At 48.7% G+C, this 15,227-nt stretch overlaps 1 protein-coding gene across 1 annotated transcript in view; it reads left to right on the forward strand.

Moving 5' to 3' along the window:
* Nucleotides 1–15,227, forward strand: part of LOC115165478 (vasopressin V2 receptor-like) — a 62,287-nt gene that overhangs the window by 33,055 nt on the left and 14,005 nt on the right. The window contains exons 2-4 of the mRNA XM_029718637.1: nucleotides 7,625–8,013; nucleotides 8,531–8,776; nucleotides 13,744–13,890. Of these exons, the coding sequence (XP_029574497.1) occupies nucleotides 7,625–8,013; nucleotides 8,531–8,776; nucleotides 13,744–13,890 (782 nt within the window). The remainder of the gene's footprint in view (nucleotides 1–7,624; nucleotides 8,014–8,530; nucleotides 8,777–13,743; nucleotides 13,891–15,227) is intronic.

A 15,227-nucleotide genomic window follows, 5' to 3' on the forward strand; every position in this document is an offset into this window, starting at 1 on the left:
GACACCCCCAAGAAAATTTTGGGGGGGGGCTAATGGGGTGGTCCGGAAGGGCAGAGGAGGAGCCCAGACCACTGCTCTCGTGGGGGATAACGGCAGAGGAAGAGAGGAAGATGATGAGGCAGTTGATTGAGGACCTGCAGATGGATGATCTGGAGGAGCCTTGGTATGCGGAGTTGCGCGCTGTGTCGCCAGTGCGTCCGCACAGCCCGGTGCGTCCGGTGGACATGCCCAGCACATGCCGTGCTAGGAAGGGCATCCAGCCAGGACGAGTGGCAAAACCGGCTCCACGCTTCAGTTCACCAGTGCGTGTTCACAGTCCTGTCTGGCCCGTCCCTGCTCCCCGCACCAGGCCCAAGGTGCGTGTCCACAGTCCTGTCCGGCCCGTCCCTGCTCCCCGCACCAAGCCCAAGGTGCGTGTCCCCAGCCCTGCCAGTCAACAGTCGTCAGAGCTGCCCGCCAGTCAACAGTCGTCAGAGCTGCCCGCCAGTCAACAGTCGTCAGAGCTGCCCGCCAGTCAACAGTCGTCAGAGCTGCCCGCCAGTCAACAGTCGTCAGAGCTGCCCGCCAGTCAACAGTCGTCAGAGCTGCCCGCCAGTCAACAGTCGTCAGAGCTGCCCGCCAGTCAACAGTCGCCAGAGAGGTCAGACTGCGCTGAACTGCCGGAGTGGCCAGACTGCGCTGAACTGCCGGAGTGGCCAGACTGCGCTGAACTGCCGGAGTGGCCAGACTGCGCTGAACTGCCGGAGTGGCCAGACTGCGCTGAACTGCCGGAGTGGCCAGACTGCGCTGAACTGCCGGAGTGGCCAGACTGCGCTGAACTGCCGGAGTGGCCAGACTGCGCTGAACTGCCGGAGTGGCCAGACTGCGCTGAACTGCCGGAGTGGCCAGACTGCGCTGAACTGCCGGAGTGGCCAGACTGCGCTGAACTGCCGGAGTGGCCAGACTGCGCTGAACTGCCGGAGTGGCCAGACTGCGCTGACCTGCCCGAGTGGCCAGACTGCGCTGACCTGCCCGAGTGGCCAGACTGCGCTGACCTGCCCGAGTGGCCAGACTGCGCTGACCTGCCCGAGTGGCCAGACTGCCCTGACCTGCCCGAGTGGCCAGACTGCGCTGACCTGCCCGAGTGGCCAGACTGCCCTGACCTGCCCGAGTGGCCAGACTGCCCTGACCTGCCCGAGTGGCCAGACTGCCCTGACCTGCCCGAGTGGCCAGACTGCCCTGACCTGCCCGAGTGGCCAGACTGCCCTGACCTGCCCGAGTGGCCAGACTGCCCTGACCTGCCCGAGTGGCCAGACTGCCCTGAACTGCCGGAGTGGCCAGGGACGCCCGCCAGCCCGGTGAGTCCGGTGCCTACGCCTAGGGACAGGCCTCTGTCATGTTTCCCCAGCCTGGTGAATCCTGGGTCAGTGCCGTCAGAGCAGCCAGGGTCGCCCGCCAGCCAGGCGCAACCATCGCCGCCCGCCAGCCGGGCGCAACCATCGCCGCCCGCCAGCCGGGCGCAACCATCGCCGCCCGCCAGCCGGGCGCAACCATCGCCGCCCGCCAGCCGGGCGCAACCATCGCCGGCCGCCAGCCGGGCGCAGTCAGTGTCGCCCACCAGACCTTCGGCGCGGCCAGGTGCGCCACCGAAGAGGGCGACGTCAAGGGTGGAGCAGAGGCCACGTCCCGCACCTGAGCCGCCGCCGTAAGAGGGCCCACCCGGACCCTCCCCTTCAGAGTCAGGTTTTGCGGCCGGAGTCCGCACCTTTGGGGGGGGGTACTGTAACGCCCTGGCCATAGAGAGGGGTTTTTGTTCTTTATTTTGGTTAGGCCAGGGTGTTACATTGGGTGGGCGTTCTATGTTCCTTTTTCTATGTTTTTGTATTTCTTTGTTTTGGGCCGCGTGTGTGGCTCCCAATCAGGCACAGCTGAAGCTCGTTGCTGCTGATTGGGAGTCACACATAAGGAGCATGTTTTTCCTTTGGGTTTGTGGGTAATTGTTTCTGTCAGTGTTTTGTTCTAGACAGGACTGTTTGCTGTCGGTTTGCTCATTTCTTGTTTTGTATAGTGTTCACGTTGTTTATATTAAATTCTGATAATGAACACTAACTCCGCTGCACCTTGGTCCACTTCTTCAGACGACAGCCGTTACATGTCCCTTCTTCTTCTTCTCTGTTTGTCCACCTTCTCCTGCGCCTGCCTTATCTTTCATCTGTCTTCACCTTTTCTGTTATTCTTACACCTAATCTGGGTGGCTTGCCTCAGCTGCCCCTACGCTCCCTCTATCCATACTCTCACCACTCTCTCTTCCTCCACCACATCCACCCTCTCTCTCTCTCTCTCTCTCTCTCTCTCTCTCTCTCTCTCCTCCTCCTCCCCTCTCTTGCTCTCTGTCTGTTTATTTGGTCTCCCTATCCCACGACTCTGTTTCTCAAATTGTCAGTTTCATTCATATCAATTATATTTACTTTTGTGCTATTTATTTATAAATGGGAGAAAATAAACTGTTTTTTATTGGGATCAAGAGAGGGTGTGATTGGAGGGAAGAGAAAGAATGTGAACAAATGTGAACAAGAGAGAATGTGAACGAGAGAGAGAAAAAAGAGAGGGAGAGGAGGAATGTATGGGGTATAAACGAGGGATGAGAAAGATTGAGAGTGAAGGATAGAGGGATAGAGAGAGAGAGGATACAGGGAGAGGATAGAGAGAGGGGGATAGAGGGAGAGAGGGGGATAGAGGGATACGGAGAAAGAGAGAGGGAGAGAGGGATACAGAGAGAGTGGGATAAAGGGAGAGGGGGGGATAGAGGGAGAGAGAGGGAGAGAGAGAGAGGGGGATAGAGGGATACGGTGAAAGAGAGAGGGAGAGAGGGATACAGAGAGAGTGGGATAGAGGGAGAGAGGGGGGATAGAGGGTGAGAGAGGGGGATAGAGGGATACGGAGAAAGAGAGCGGGAGAGAGGGATACAGAGAGAGTGGGATAGAGGGAGAGGGGGGATAGAGGGAGAGAGAGGGCGATAGAGGGAGAGAGAGGGGGATAGAGGGATACGGAGAAAGAGAGAGGGAGAGAGGGATACAGGGAGAGAAGGAGAGAGCGAGAGGGGGGATAGAGGGAGAGAGAGGGGGATAGAGGGATACAGAGAAAGAGAGAGGGAGAGAGGGATACAGAGAGATGGGGATAAAGGGAGAGAGGGGGGATAGAGGGAGAGAGGGGGGATAGAGGGATACGAAGAAAGAGAGAGGGAGAGAGGGATTCAGAGAGAGTGGGAAAGAGGGAGAGAGGGGGGGATAGAGGGAGAGAGGGGGGATAGAGGGAGAGAGAGGGGATAGAGGGATACGAAGAAAGAGAGAGGGAGAGAGGGAGTCAGAGAGAGTGGGAAAGAGGGAGAGAGGGGGGGATAGAGGGGGGATAGAGGGAGAGAGAGGGGGGATAGAGGGATACGAAGAAAGAGAGAGGGAGAGAGGGATACAGAGAGAGTGGGAAAGAGGGAGAGAGGGGGGGATAGAGGGAGAGAGAGGGAGAGAGGGGGGATAGAGGGATACGAAGAAAGAGAGAGGGAGAGAGGGATTCAGAGAGAGTGGGATAGAGGGAGAAGAAGTCATATCAAGCCGGGGAAAGTATGAGAATGAAAACAACTGAAAGCAGGACTTATGTCAGACAGAAGGAGAGTTAGACAGACAGACCAACAGACATACTGTAGAACTGAACCAACACTGTAGAACTGTTAGCAGAACTGTCGCCAACACTGTATAACTGTTACCAGCACCGTAGAACTGTTACGAACACTGTAAAACTGTCACCAACGCCGTAGAACTGTCACCAACACTGTGGAACTGTTACCAACAGACACACTGTAGAACTGTTACCAACATAAACACTGTAGAACTGTTACCAACAGACACACTGTATAACTGTTACCAGCACTGTAGAACTGTTACCAACAGACACACTGTATAACTGTTACCAACAGACACACTGTAGAACTGTTACCAGCACTGTAGAACTGTTACCAACAGACACACTGTATAACTGTTACCAACACTGTAGAACTGTTACCAACACTGTCGAACTATTACCAACAAACACACTGTAGAACTGTTACCAACAGACACACTGTAGAACTGTTATCAACAGACACACTGTAGAACTGTTACCAACAGACACACTGTAGAACTGTTACCAACAGACACACTGTAGAACTGTTACCAACACTGTGGAACTGTTACCAACATAAACACTGTAGAACTGTTACCAACAGACACACTGTATAACTGTTACCAACAGACACACTGTAGAACTGTTACCAGCACTGTAGAACTGTTACCAACAGACACACTGTATAACTGTTACCAACAAACACACTGTAGAACTGTTACCAACAGACACACTGTAGAACTGTCACCAACAGACACACTGTAGAACTGTCACCAACAGACACACTGTAGAACTGTTACCAGCACTGTAGAACTGTTACCAACAGACACACTGTATAACTGTTACCAACACTGTAGAACTGTTACCAACACTGTCTAACTGTTACCAACAAACACACTGTAGAACTGTTACCAACAGAAACACTGTAGAAATGTTACCAACAGACACACTGTAGAACTGTTACCAACAGACACACTGTAGAACTGTTACCAACACTGTAGAACTGTTACCAACACTGTCTAACTGTTACCAACAAACACACTGTAGAACTGCTACCAACAGAAACACTGTAGAAATGTTACCAACAGACACATTGTAGAACTGTTACCAACAGACACACTGTAGAACTGTTACCAACACTGTAGAACTGTTACCAACAGACACACTGTAGAACTGTTACCAACAGACACACTGTAGAACTGTTACCAACACTGTAGAACTGTTACCAACATTGTAGAACTGTTACCAACATTGTAGAACTGTCACCAACACTGTGGAACTGTTACCAACATTGCAGAACTGTTACCAACAGACACACTGTAGAACTGTTACCAACAGACACACTGTAGAACTGTCACCAACAGACACACTGTAGAACTGTTAACAACACTGTAGAACTGTTACCAACATTGTAGAACTGTTACCAACCGACACACTGTAGAACTGTCACCAACAGACACACTGTAGAACTGTTGCCAACACTGTAGAACTGTTACCAACACTGCAGAACTGTTACCAACAGACACACTGTAAAACTGTTACCAACAGACACACTGTAGAACTGTTACCAACAGACACACTGTAGAACTGTTACCAACAGACACACTGTAGAACTGTTACCAACAGACACACTGTAGAACTGTTACCAACACTGTGGAACTGTTACCAACATAAACACTGTAGAACTGTTACCAACAGACACACTGTATAACTGTTACCAGCACTGTAGAACTGTTACCAACAGACACACTGTATAACTGTTACCAACAATGTAGAACTGTTACCAACACTGTCGAACTGTTACCAACAAACACACTGTAGAACTGTTACCAACAGACACACTGTAGAACTGTTACCAACACTGTAGAACTGTCACCAACAGAAACACTGTAGAACTGTTACCAACATTGTAGAACTGTTACCAACACTGTAGAACTGTTACCAACACTGTAGAAATGTTACCAACAGACACACTGCAGAACTGTTACCAACACTGTAGAACTGTTACCAACAGACACACTGTAGAACTGTTACCAACATTGTATAACTGTTACCAACACTGTATAACTGTTACCAACACTGTAGAAATGTTACCAACAGACACACTGTAGAACTGTTACCAACAGACACACTGCAGAACTGTTACCAACACTGTAGAACTGTTACCAACAGACACACTGTAGAACTGTTACCAACATTGTAGAACTGTTACCAACACTGTGGAACTGTTACCAACAGACACACTGTAGAACTGTTACCAACAGACACACTGTAGAACTGTTACCAACACTGTGGAACTGTTACCAACAGACACACTGTAGAACTGTTACCAACAGACACACTGTAGAACTGTTACCAACACTGTGGAACTGTTACCAACAGACACACTGTAGAACTGTTACCAACACTGTGGAACTGTTACCAACACTGTGGAACTGTTACCAACACTGTAGAACTGTTACCAACAGACATACTTTGGAACTGTTACCAACACTGTAGAACTGTTACCAACACTGTGGAACTGTTACCAACGCTGTAGAACTGTTACCAACATACATACAGTATAACTGTTACCAACACTGTGGAACTGTTACCAACAGACACACTGTAGAACTGTTACCAACATTGTGGAACTGTTACCAACACTGTAGAACTGTTACCAACACTGTAGAACTGTTACCAACACTGTGGAACTGTTACCAACATACATACAGTATAACTGTTACCAACAGACATAGATGGGTTAGCTGACAACATCACGAAAACGATGTGTGCACTTCCATAGAGCAGAAGTCAGCCTGTTGTTGTGATTCTGGATGGTCAGATTACTAGGTGTTTTGACTGATTTCATATCAATGTTAATATGGCTAACATTCGCTAGCTAGTTAACCAACAACTGTAACAATGTATTTGACAAACAAGTGCTAATTGTGCTCATTTATTTATTTGGAGACGAAATATAGCTTACATGTTGTCAACCATTTAAGCCAACCCGATCTATTTCGTCCCATAGTTGCGCACGCCTCAATTTTGTGGCTATACTACCAACCCGTCTGTACTGTAGAAGTGTTCCATAAAAACACAGCTTTACTGACCTACATACACACTGACAGGAAATATGCAATAAGTTGAAAAGTTGAATCACATGACAATATTTGATTTGTTTGATTAAATATTGTGTTTGACTGTATTGTTCAAACATAACAATTTTGTGGTAATGGTGATGAATGATAAGGCCGTCAAATGTTTGTTTTATAACAAGACAATGAAATGACCTGTAAAAGTTATTTAAATCTTCATGACAAAACCTACCAGGAAGATCACAATCAATGAAACAAAGTGTTTGGGCTGTCCCTAATGGGGCCTATTTTAGTGCTCTGTCTCTCTCTTTCTGTCTCTGTCTCTATCGCTCTATCTCTCTCTCTCTCTCTCTCTCTCTCTCTCTCTCTCTCTCTCTCTCTCTCTCTCGCTCGCTCGCTGTCTCACTCACTCACTCACTCACTCTGTCTCTCTCTCGCTCTCTCTCTGTCTCTCTCTCTCTTCTATTTTCTTGCTAGAGGCATGCAGCTCTATTCCCAAAATCACAGAGTTTGTGCCTGTTATATTGACCCTGGAAGATGTCAATGAAAGATGTCTGGACAGAGACAGTGCTAAGACATAGGAAGGAAGGGGAGAGGGATAGTAAGACAACTCGTCTGTCCAACAAATTGGGGGGCAATTGAAGATAATTTAATAAAAACAGGATTATCCCAAACTAACAAACCAATGGTTTATTATCAGATCTTAGCCGAAATGTTTATTTGAACGTAAACAAACAAGGTAAGCTTGTGACTCGCATGCTCCGGTAGAGACAGGAGTTGGGATTTAGCCCTCGGTTATTTCCACAGGCCCTCTGTGCCCTCTCCCTCTCCCTCCCCAAACAAACTCAGGAGAGATTTTATCATTATTCTTTTTCTAAGGTTTCTGTTGTTTCATTTTTGTTATTACTTAGGCATGGAAAGTATCTCAGAGAAAACGGGTTGGGATGGATTAGGCCACTCCTCTCTGACATCCGCGACGGCAGGAAGAAACAACCTCACTTCCTCCCTCTTCTCCGACTTCACGTCCCTCAACAGTTCTCATGGAGGCGCAGGGTCCTACTATTGGATTATCCCAGAGAACGTCTCAACCACCACGCCCCAAGCCTTACCCCAGCCCAGGGTGAGGGATCTGGGCCTGGCCCGGGCCGAGATAGGGGTGCTGGGCCTGGTGCTGGCCCTGACTACCCTGGGAAACGGCTTTGTACTGTGGGTGCTGCTCCGCAGGAGGAAACAGAACGCTCCCATGCACCTGTTCATGGTCAACCTGTGTCTTGCTGACCTGGTGGTGGCGCTGTTCCAGGTGAGACTGACACCTCAGGGTATGGAGTCGTCTCCAGTTTTCTTGAGATTGATCCCAACCCTCTTCTGGTTGCTAGGCACCACATTGGTGTACTCAACATCAGTAGCCTATGAGTGATCTATGTAATGAGGACATACTGTTATGGTGCAGCTAGCTAGCATGACCACTCTAGTATGTTTACTAATGGCTTTGATTCCAACAATATGAATGAGTCAACTATTCCCCAACCCTCTAACGCACTGACATACTGGCTGCCCTTATGTATTGAGTGTGGACCAGTCAAGTAAGTACACACTCGCCCACCATTGTGTGGTGGACTGGGCGCAGTTCTCAAAACACAATGGAAATGGCCTGAGCATTCAAATAAATATTATTTTTATTCCATTGCTTTAGGAGCTAGTCTACTCTGTTTCTATTTCCACACTAGCATCATGTATTGATTGATGGATTCTAAGTAGTATGCTAGTATCTAACATAGCAAAGTTTAATATCCTCCTGTTTCCTGTCCGTCCCTTAGGTACTTCCCCAGCTGGTGTGGGACATCACAGAAAGGTTCCAGGGGCCGGATTTTCTGTGTCGCTCAGTAAAGTACCTGCAGATCGTAGGGATGTTCGCGTCCTCCTATATGATCGTTGCCATGACGGTAGATCGTCACTATGCCATCTGCTGCCCACTGCAAGCCTACCGTGGTGGGTCCGTGTCGCGCTGGAACACCCCTATCATGACGGCCTGGGGCCTGGCCCTACTGCTCTCCATACCACAGGTAGGAACGCTATCACTGCTTCCTAACCCTAACCCTGACCCCGACCCTTACCCTGTCATGGGGCCTGACCCTACTTCTCTCCAAACCACAGGTAGGTACTGTAGGGGACATTAAACCTAATCCTAGCTTCATGTCCACATCCCAGCCCTAACCCTCAACCCTAACCCTCAACCCTAACCCTAGCTTCATGTCCACATCCCAGCCCAACACTAACCCTCAACCCTAACCCTAGCCTCAATCCTAACCCTAGCTTCATGTCCACATCCCAGCTCATCCCTAACCCTAGCCTCAACCCTAACCCTAGCTTCATCCCTAACCCTAGCTTCATGTCCACATCCCAGCCCAACACTAACCCTCAACCCTAACCCTCAACCCTAACCCTAGCCTCAATCCTAACCCTAGCTTCATGTCCACATCCCAGCTCATCCCTAACCCTAGCCTCAACCCTAACCCTAGCTTCATCCCTAACCCTAGCTTCATGTCCACATCCCAGCTCATCCCTAACCCTAGCCTCAACCCTAACCCTAGCTTCATCCCTAACCCTAGCTTCATGTCCACATCCCAGCCCTAACCCTCAACCCTAACCCTCAACCCTAACCCTAGCCTCAACCCTAACCCTAGCTTCATGTCCACATCCCAGCTCATCCCTAACCCTAGACCTAACATGACAGCCTCTGCTTGACCACTTACCGTCGACTTCACCCAACAAACCTCGAGGTAGAGCTGCCCTCAGAACAAGATGGAGGTAGAGCTGCCCTCAGAACAAGATGGAGGTAGAGCTGCCCTCAGAACAAGATGGAGGTAGAGCTGCCCTCAGAACAAGATGGAGGTAGAGCTGCCCTCAGAACAAGATGGAGGTAGAGCTGCTCTTAGAACAAGATGGTAGAGCTGCCCTCAGAACAAGATGGAGGTAGAGCTGCCCTCAGAACAAGATGGTAGAGCTGCCCTCAGAACAAGATGGAGGTAGAGCTGCTCTTAGAACAAGATGGAGGTAGAGCTGCCCTCAGAACAAGATGGAGGTAGAGCTGCTCTCAGAACAAGGTGGTAGAGCTGCCCTCAGAACAAGATGGAGGTAGAGCTGCCCTCAGAACAAGATGGAGGTAGAGCTGCCCTCAGAACAAGATGGAGGTAGAGCTGCCCTCAGAACAAGATGGAGGTAGAGCTGCCCTCAGAACAAGATGGTAGAGCTGCCCTCAGAACAAGATGGAGGTAGAGCTGCTCTTAGAACAAGATGGAGGTAGAGCTGCCCTCAGAACAAGATGGAGGTAGAGCTGCCCTCAGAACAAGATGGAGGTAGAGCTGCCCTCAGAACAAGATGGAGGTAGAGCTACTCTCAGAACAAGATGGAGGTAGAGCTGCTCTTAGAACAAGATGGAGGTAGAGCTGCCCTCAGAACAAGATGGAGGTAGAGCTGCTCTCAGAACAAGATGGAGGTAGAGTTGCTCTCAGAACAAGATGGAGGTAGAGCTGCCCTCAGAACAAGATGGAGGTAGAGCTGCTCTTAGAACAAGATGGAGGTAGAGCTGCTCTTAGAACAAGATGGAGGTAGAGCTGCTCTTAGAACAAGATGGAGGTAGAGCTGCTCTTAGAACAAGGTGGAGGTAGAGCTGCTCTCAGAACAAGATGGAGGTAGAGCTGCCCTCAGAACAAGATGGAGGTAGAGCTGCCCTCAGAACAAGATGGAGGTAGAGCTGCTCTCAGAACAAGATGGAGGTAGAGCTGCCCTCAGAACAAGATGGAGGTAGAGCTGCTCTCAGAACAAGATGGAGGTAGAGCTGCCCTCAGAACAAGATGGAGGTAGAGCTGCCCTCAGAACAAGATGGAGGTAGAGCTGCCCTCAGAACAAGATGGATGTAGAGCTGCTCTCAGAACAAGATAGAATAAATAGAATAGAATAAAAGTTGATTTTCCATCCAGGATGGAAATGTATCTTTGGCATTACCTGACATTAAAATAATCACATACACATGCATTCACACATCACACACATTTAAACCAGTCAGTCCATCATACTGCGTAAACTAAAAACATAGAGGACATTGATACATTCGCTCACAACTGACCACTGACCACAGAGAGGGCCCCATTCCTGAGGACCCTCTGTGGTCAGGGTCAGTTAATCAGAGAGGGCCCCACTCCTGGGGACCCTCTGTGTTCAGTCAGTTAAAAAGTCCTTTATCCAACATGTAAGGCCTCCGTTAACATTCAGGTCCAGCAGTCATTTCAGCAGTGTGTGTATATGCATTGTATTGAAAGCTGAACTAAAATCAATAAATAAAATGTATACGATTTTGCATGTTAAAGGTGACTTGCCACCATGTTCACCAAGGTCAGGGTAGCATCCTCAGTCCTCCTCTGGGCCTAATAGGCAAACTGTAATGGGTCCAGTTGATCTGCTATGGACAGGGTAAGGTGCTTACTGACAACCCTTCACCATGCATTTGGCCCAAAGGGGCATGAAGGCCAGAGGTCGAAAGCCATTTGTTGATTTGGCCCTTGGCTTCTAAGGCACCGGTACAATGGTTGGCACCTTCCAGGAGATTGGCACTGTGCAGGTGCTCAGCAGGAGTTGAAACAGTCGTGTGAAGACTCCCTTGTAGCTTGTCGGTGCAGACCTCCATTACTTGCCCTGTAGTACGTCTGGGCCCGGTGCTTTGTGTGGCTTAATATGTGACAGGCTTGAGGCCACCTTGTTCTCTGGTATCTGAACAGGAGAGGAATTGGGGATGCTGTCACATATTTGGTTGACATTCGTCTTTAAATATCAACGGTGTCAAATCTTCCTTAAGGTCATTTACAAAGGATGTACAGTCTGCAATGTGATTGTTCTCTGTTCTCCTCCTCTCTCCTCCCATCATTGCATTCCTTCCCATGCTTGTCTTGGATTGCCTGTACAGAACCTCTGCTCCACTTTTAGCTTTCCACATGTTTGACCTGAATTCCTTTTCTTTCTCCTTTACAGCATCCGTATCTACTTTTAGGAAAGAAAACTTAATTTCATTTAGGCACATTTTCAATTTCTTAGACACCCTGGGCTTGTTTTGGGGAAATACTCTGACAGTTTCTGTGTTAATGACAGTATCCTCCCAGAACTGGATGTAAGATGTGATACTGTCTGTCAACTCATGGGGATTCCTACAACAGTCAAGGAACCCCCCGCAGTCTGTGACATCAAAGCAGTCCTTCAGCTCCTCCCTGCTCTCCTCTTTCCACGCCTGAATGGATTTCTCTACAGGTTTTTTGCGTTTCACCTGCTGGCTGTATCTCGATAGGAGATGAATAACTTTATGGTCTGATTCCCTGATGGATGCTCTGCACACTGCCTTGTATGTGTCATCTACGTTGCCACAACACTGGTCCACAATGCGCGTTGAGCGAGTCGGACAAGTGACGTACAGTTGCAGAGTGGGGAGGTGAGAGCATATTAAAATCCCCAAGCACAAATGCTGTCTGGTCAGCCGATCGGGAAATTGAAGCATTGAACAGTCTGTAATCCTGTCAGCAGCTTCCTTATTGTTAGGTCTCTGGAGTGATTATATTCTCTGGAGTGATTATTATTTAGTGACCGCACATTTGACAGGGTGATCACTGGGAGTGGGTGATGGCTTTCCCACCCCTGTAGTCTGTCTCTTTCTGACAGCCTAGTTTCTTTTTAGTTTCCCTTGTTGACTTTGTAAAACAACCATCAGGCAAGACATTGCTGTTTTGGAGAGTGTGAGCTTTATCTTTGAAAGAGAGTAGAAACTCATGGGAGAAGGTGGTTGTGGTTGATTTACTCACTGACTACATACAACCTCCGGTAGTGATTGTACATTTTTTTGCATATTACAGCGATCAGGATGAACAGGACGAACAGGGTCACACATGCAATGTAAAATCCAGTTTCAAAATTTAGAGATATTGAGCAATATAACTATAAACAAACAAACAATTCACACAGGTGAGCTCAGGGTTTGGCAGCAGCGCCGTGCCCTCAGAACAAGATGGAGGTAGGGACACTGGCCCGGCTGTTCAGTATAGGTAGTACCTCGGTATAGGCTACCTCAGGTAGTACCTCGGTATAGGCTACCTCAGGTAGTACCTCGGTATAGGCTACCTCAGGTAGTACCTCGGTATAGGCTACCTCAGGTAGTACCTCGGTATAGGCTACCTCAGGTAGTACCTCGGTATTGGCTACCTCAGGTAGTACCTCGGTATAGGCTACCTCAGGTAGTACCTCGGTATAGGCTACCTCAGGTAGTACCTCGGTATAGGCTACCTCAGGTAGTACCTCGGTATAGGCTACCTCAGGTAGTACCTCGGTATAGGCTACCTCAGGTAGTACCTCGGTATTGGCTACCTCAGGTAGTACCTCGGTATTGGCTACCTCAGGTAGTACCTCGGTATTGGCTACCTTAGGTAGTACCTCGGTATTGGCTACCTCAGGTAGTACCTCGGTATAGGCTACCTCAGGTAGTACCTCGGTATAGGCTACCTCAGGTAGTACCTCGGTATAGGCTACCTCAGGTGTGCACCAGATAGATGACATGCTGGCTCATTGTGTTTTGCTTTTTGTGTATTTATGTGAATATTGATGTGTACTGTATATTGTTGTGTATATTGATGTGTGTAGTGTATATTGATGTGTTTTATGTGGATAGATGGGTATACAGGGCTGATCTGTGAAAGAGACATCGGTCTCAGCATGACTAAAGGCTAAGTAAAAGTCTCAAAGGGACGCTTCTGCCCAGACCCCAAAGCCTGCAGTCAAATTCAAGATATTCCCATTTTCGGCTTATTTTTGGTATCATGACTTCAGTGGAAGTTTCCTAGACAGTGTGGCCTCTTGTTCTGTTAGTTAGAAATGTGTTTGGTTTTGACTCCCTCACCACTCCCTCCTCCCTCCCTCCATCCTCCCACCCTCGCACTCTTCCCTCCCTCTCTCCCCCCTCCTCAATCTGTCTCGTCCTTCCTCCCTTCTCCCTCAGTTCTTCATTTTCTCGCGGTCGGAGGTGTCTCCAGGAGAGTTTGAGTGCTGGGGTCACTTCGCTGAGCCGTGGGGGCTCAAGGCCTACATCACCTGGATGACCCTAGCAGTGTTCTTACTGCCAGCACTAATCATCACCGTCTGCCAGGTACTGTCTACTACTGACACACACACACACACACACACACACACACACACACACACACACACACACACACACACACACACACACACACACACACACACACACACACACACACACACACACACACACACACACACACACACACACAGCCTTAATCATCACTGTCTGCCAGGTACTGTCTACTACTGAAACACGCACGCACACACACACACACACACACACACACACACACACACACACACACACACACACACACACACACACACACACACACACAGCCTTAATCATCACTGTCTGCCAGGTACGGCAACAAGGACACAACACAGTGTGACGACAGAACAAACCTAGAATAGAAATGAGTCCTTTGCCTTTTTCCCAAGACCCCCAGACACATACACACACATTGAGAGGAGCAGCGTCAGCCACGGTGCAATGCTCCTGGAGGGTGGCTTGTTCTACGGCACAACCTGGGATCAGAGACCAGCAGCCCTCATGTTACCAGTTCAGTTCCCATTTCATTATTGCCCGCGTCTTAAACTATGGCTTTTTCCCAAATGGCCCTCTATTCCTTAAATAGTGCACTATAACAAAGGAGGCTGGTGAGAGGAGCTATAGGAAGACGGGCTCATTGTAATGGCTGGAATGGAATCAATGGAATGGTACCAAACACATCAAACAAATGGAAACATTGATTTCATTCCAGCCATTACATTGAGCCTGTCCTCCTATTGCTCCTACTACTAGCCTCCTCTGCACTACATAGGGAAAAGAGTCCTCTAGGCTACTTGCCACCCCCGAGGCAATAAAATACACAGAATCCAAAAACTGAAGCATGTCAAGCATGAATAAAACGTGTTCTGTTTTGATGGAGTGGTATTTGGCAGGCATTGTTGAATGAGCTCCAGGGGTCAGTTCTATCAGATCAGACTGGACAGGCTCAGTGGCTGGTGTTATGTAGCATCCCGTGGGAGATGTTTCCAGTGGCCTAATTAACACAGCCCTCTGTAGACTCACTGCTGTGTGGCCAGCCTGTCAGGACACTACCCACAGTGAGGTGCCCCACAGGGAACCAGAATATCAGACAAATGAACCAGAACCCAACCAAAGATTAAGGACATTGAATTAATTTGTGTTTCATATCAAGTGCAGAACTGGGTTCAAAAATATTATTTGAAATCTTTCATATACTTTGAGTGTTTGATTTAACCTGCCTCGAGTTCCCCGGATCGGTATGTTTGCCACTTCGGTGCGTTTGCTATTCTATCGGTTCCAATGTTCAAATCAAATGCTATTAGTCACATGTGCCGAATACAATAGGGTGTATACCTTACAGTGAAATG

This window comes from Salmo trutta, chromosome 28 (assembly GCF_901001165.1).
Source record: "Salmo trutta chromosome 28, fSalTru1.1, whole genome shotgun sequence".
Taxonomy (NCBI): domain Eukaryota; kingdom Metazoa; phylum Chordata; class Actinopteri; order Salmoniformes; family Salmonidae; genus Salmo; species Salmo trutta.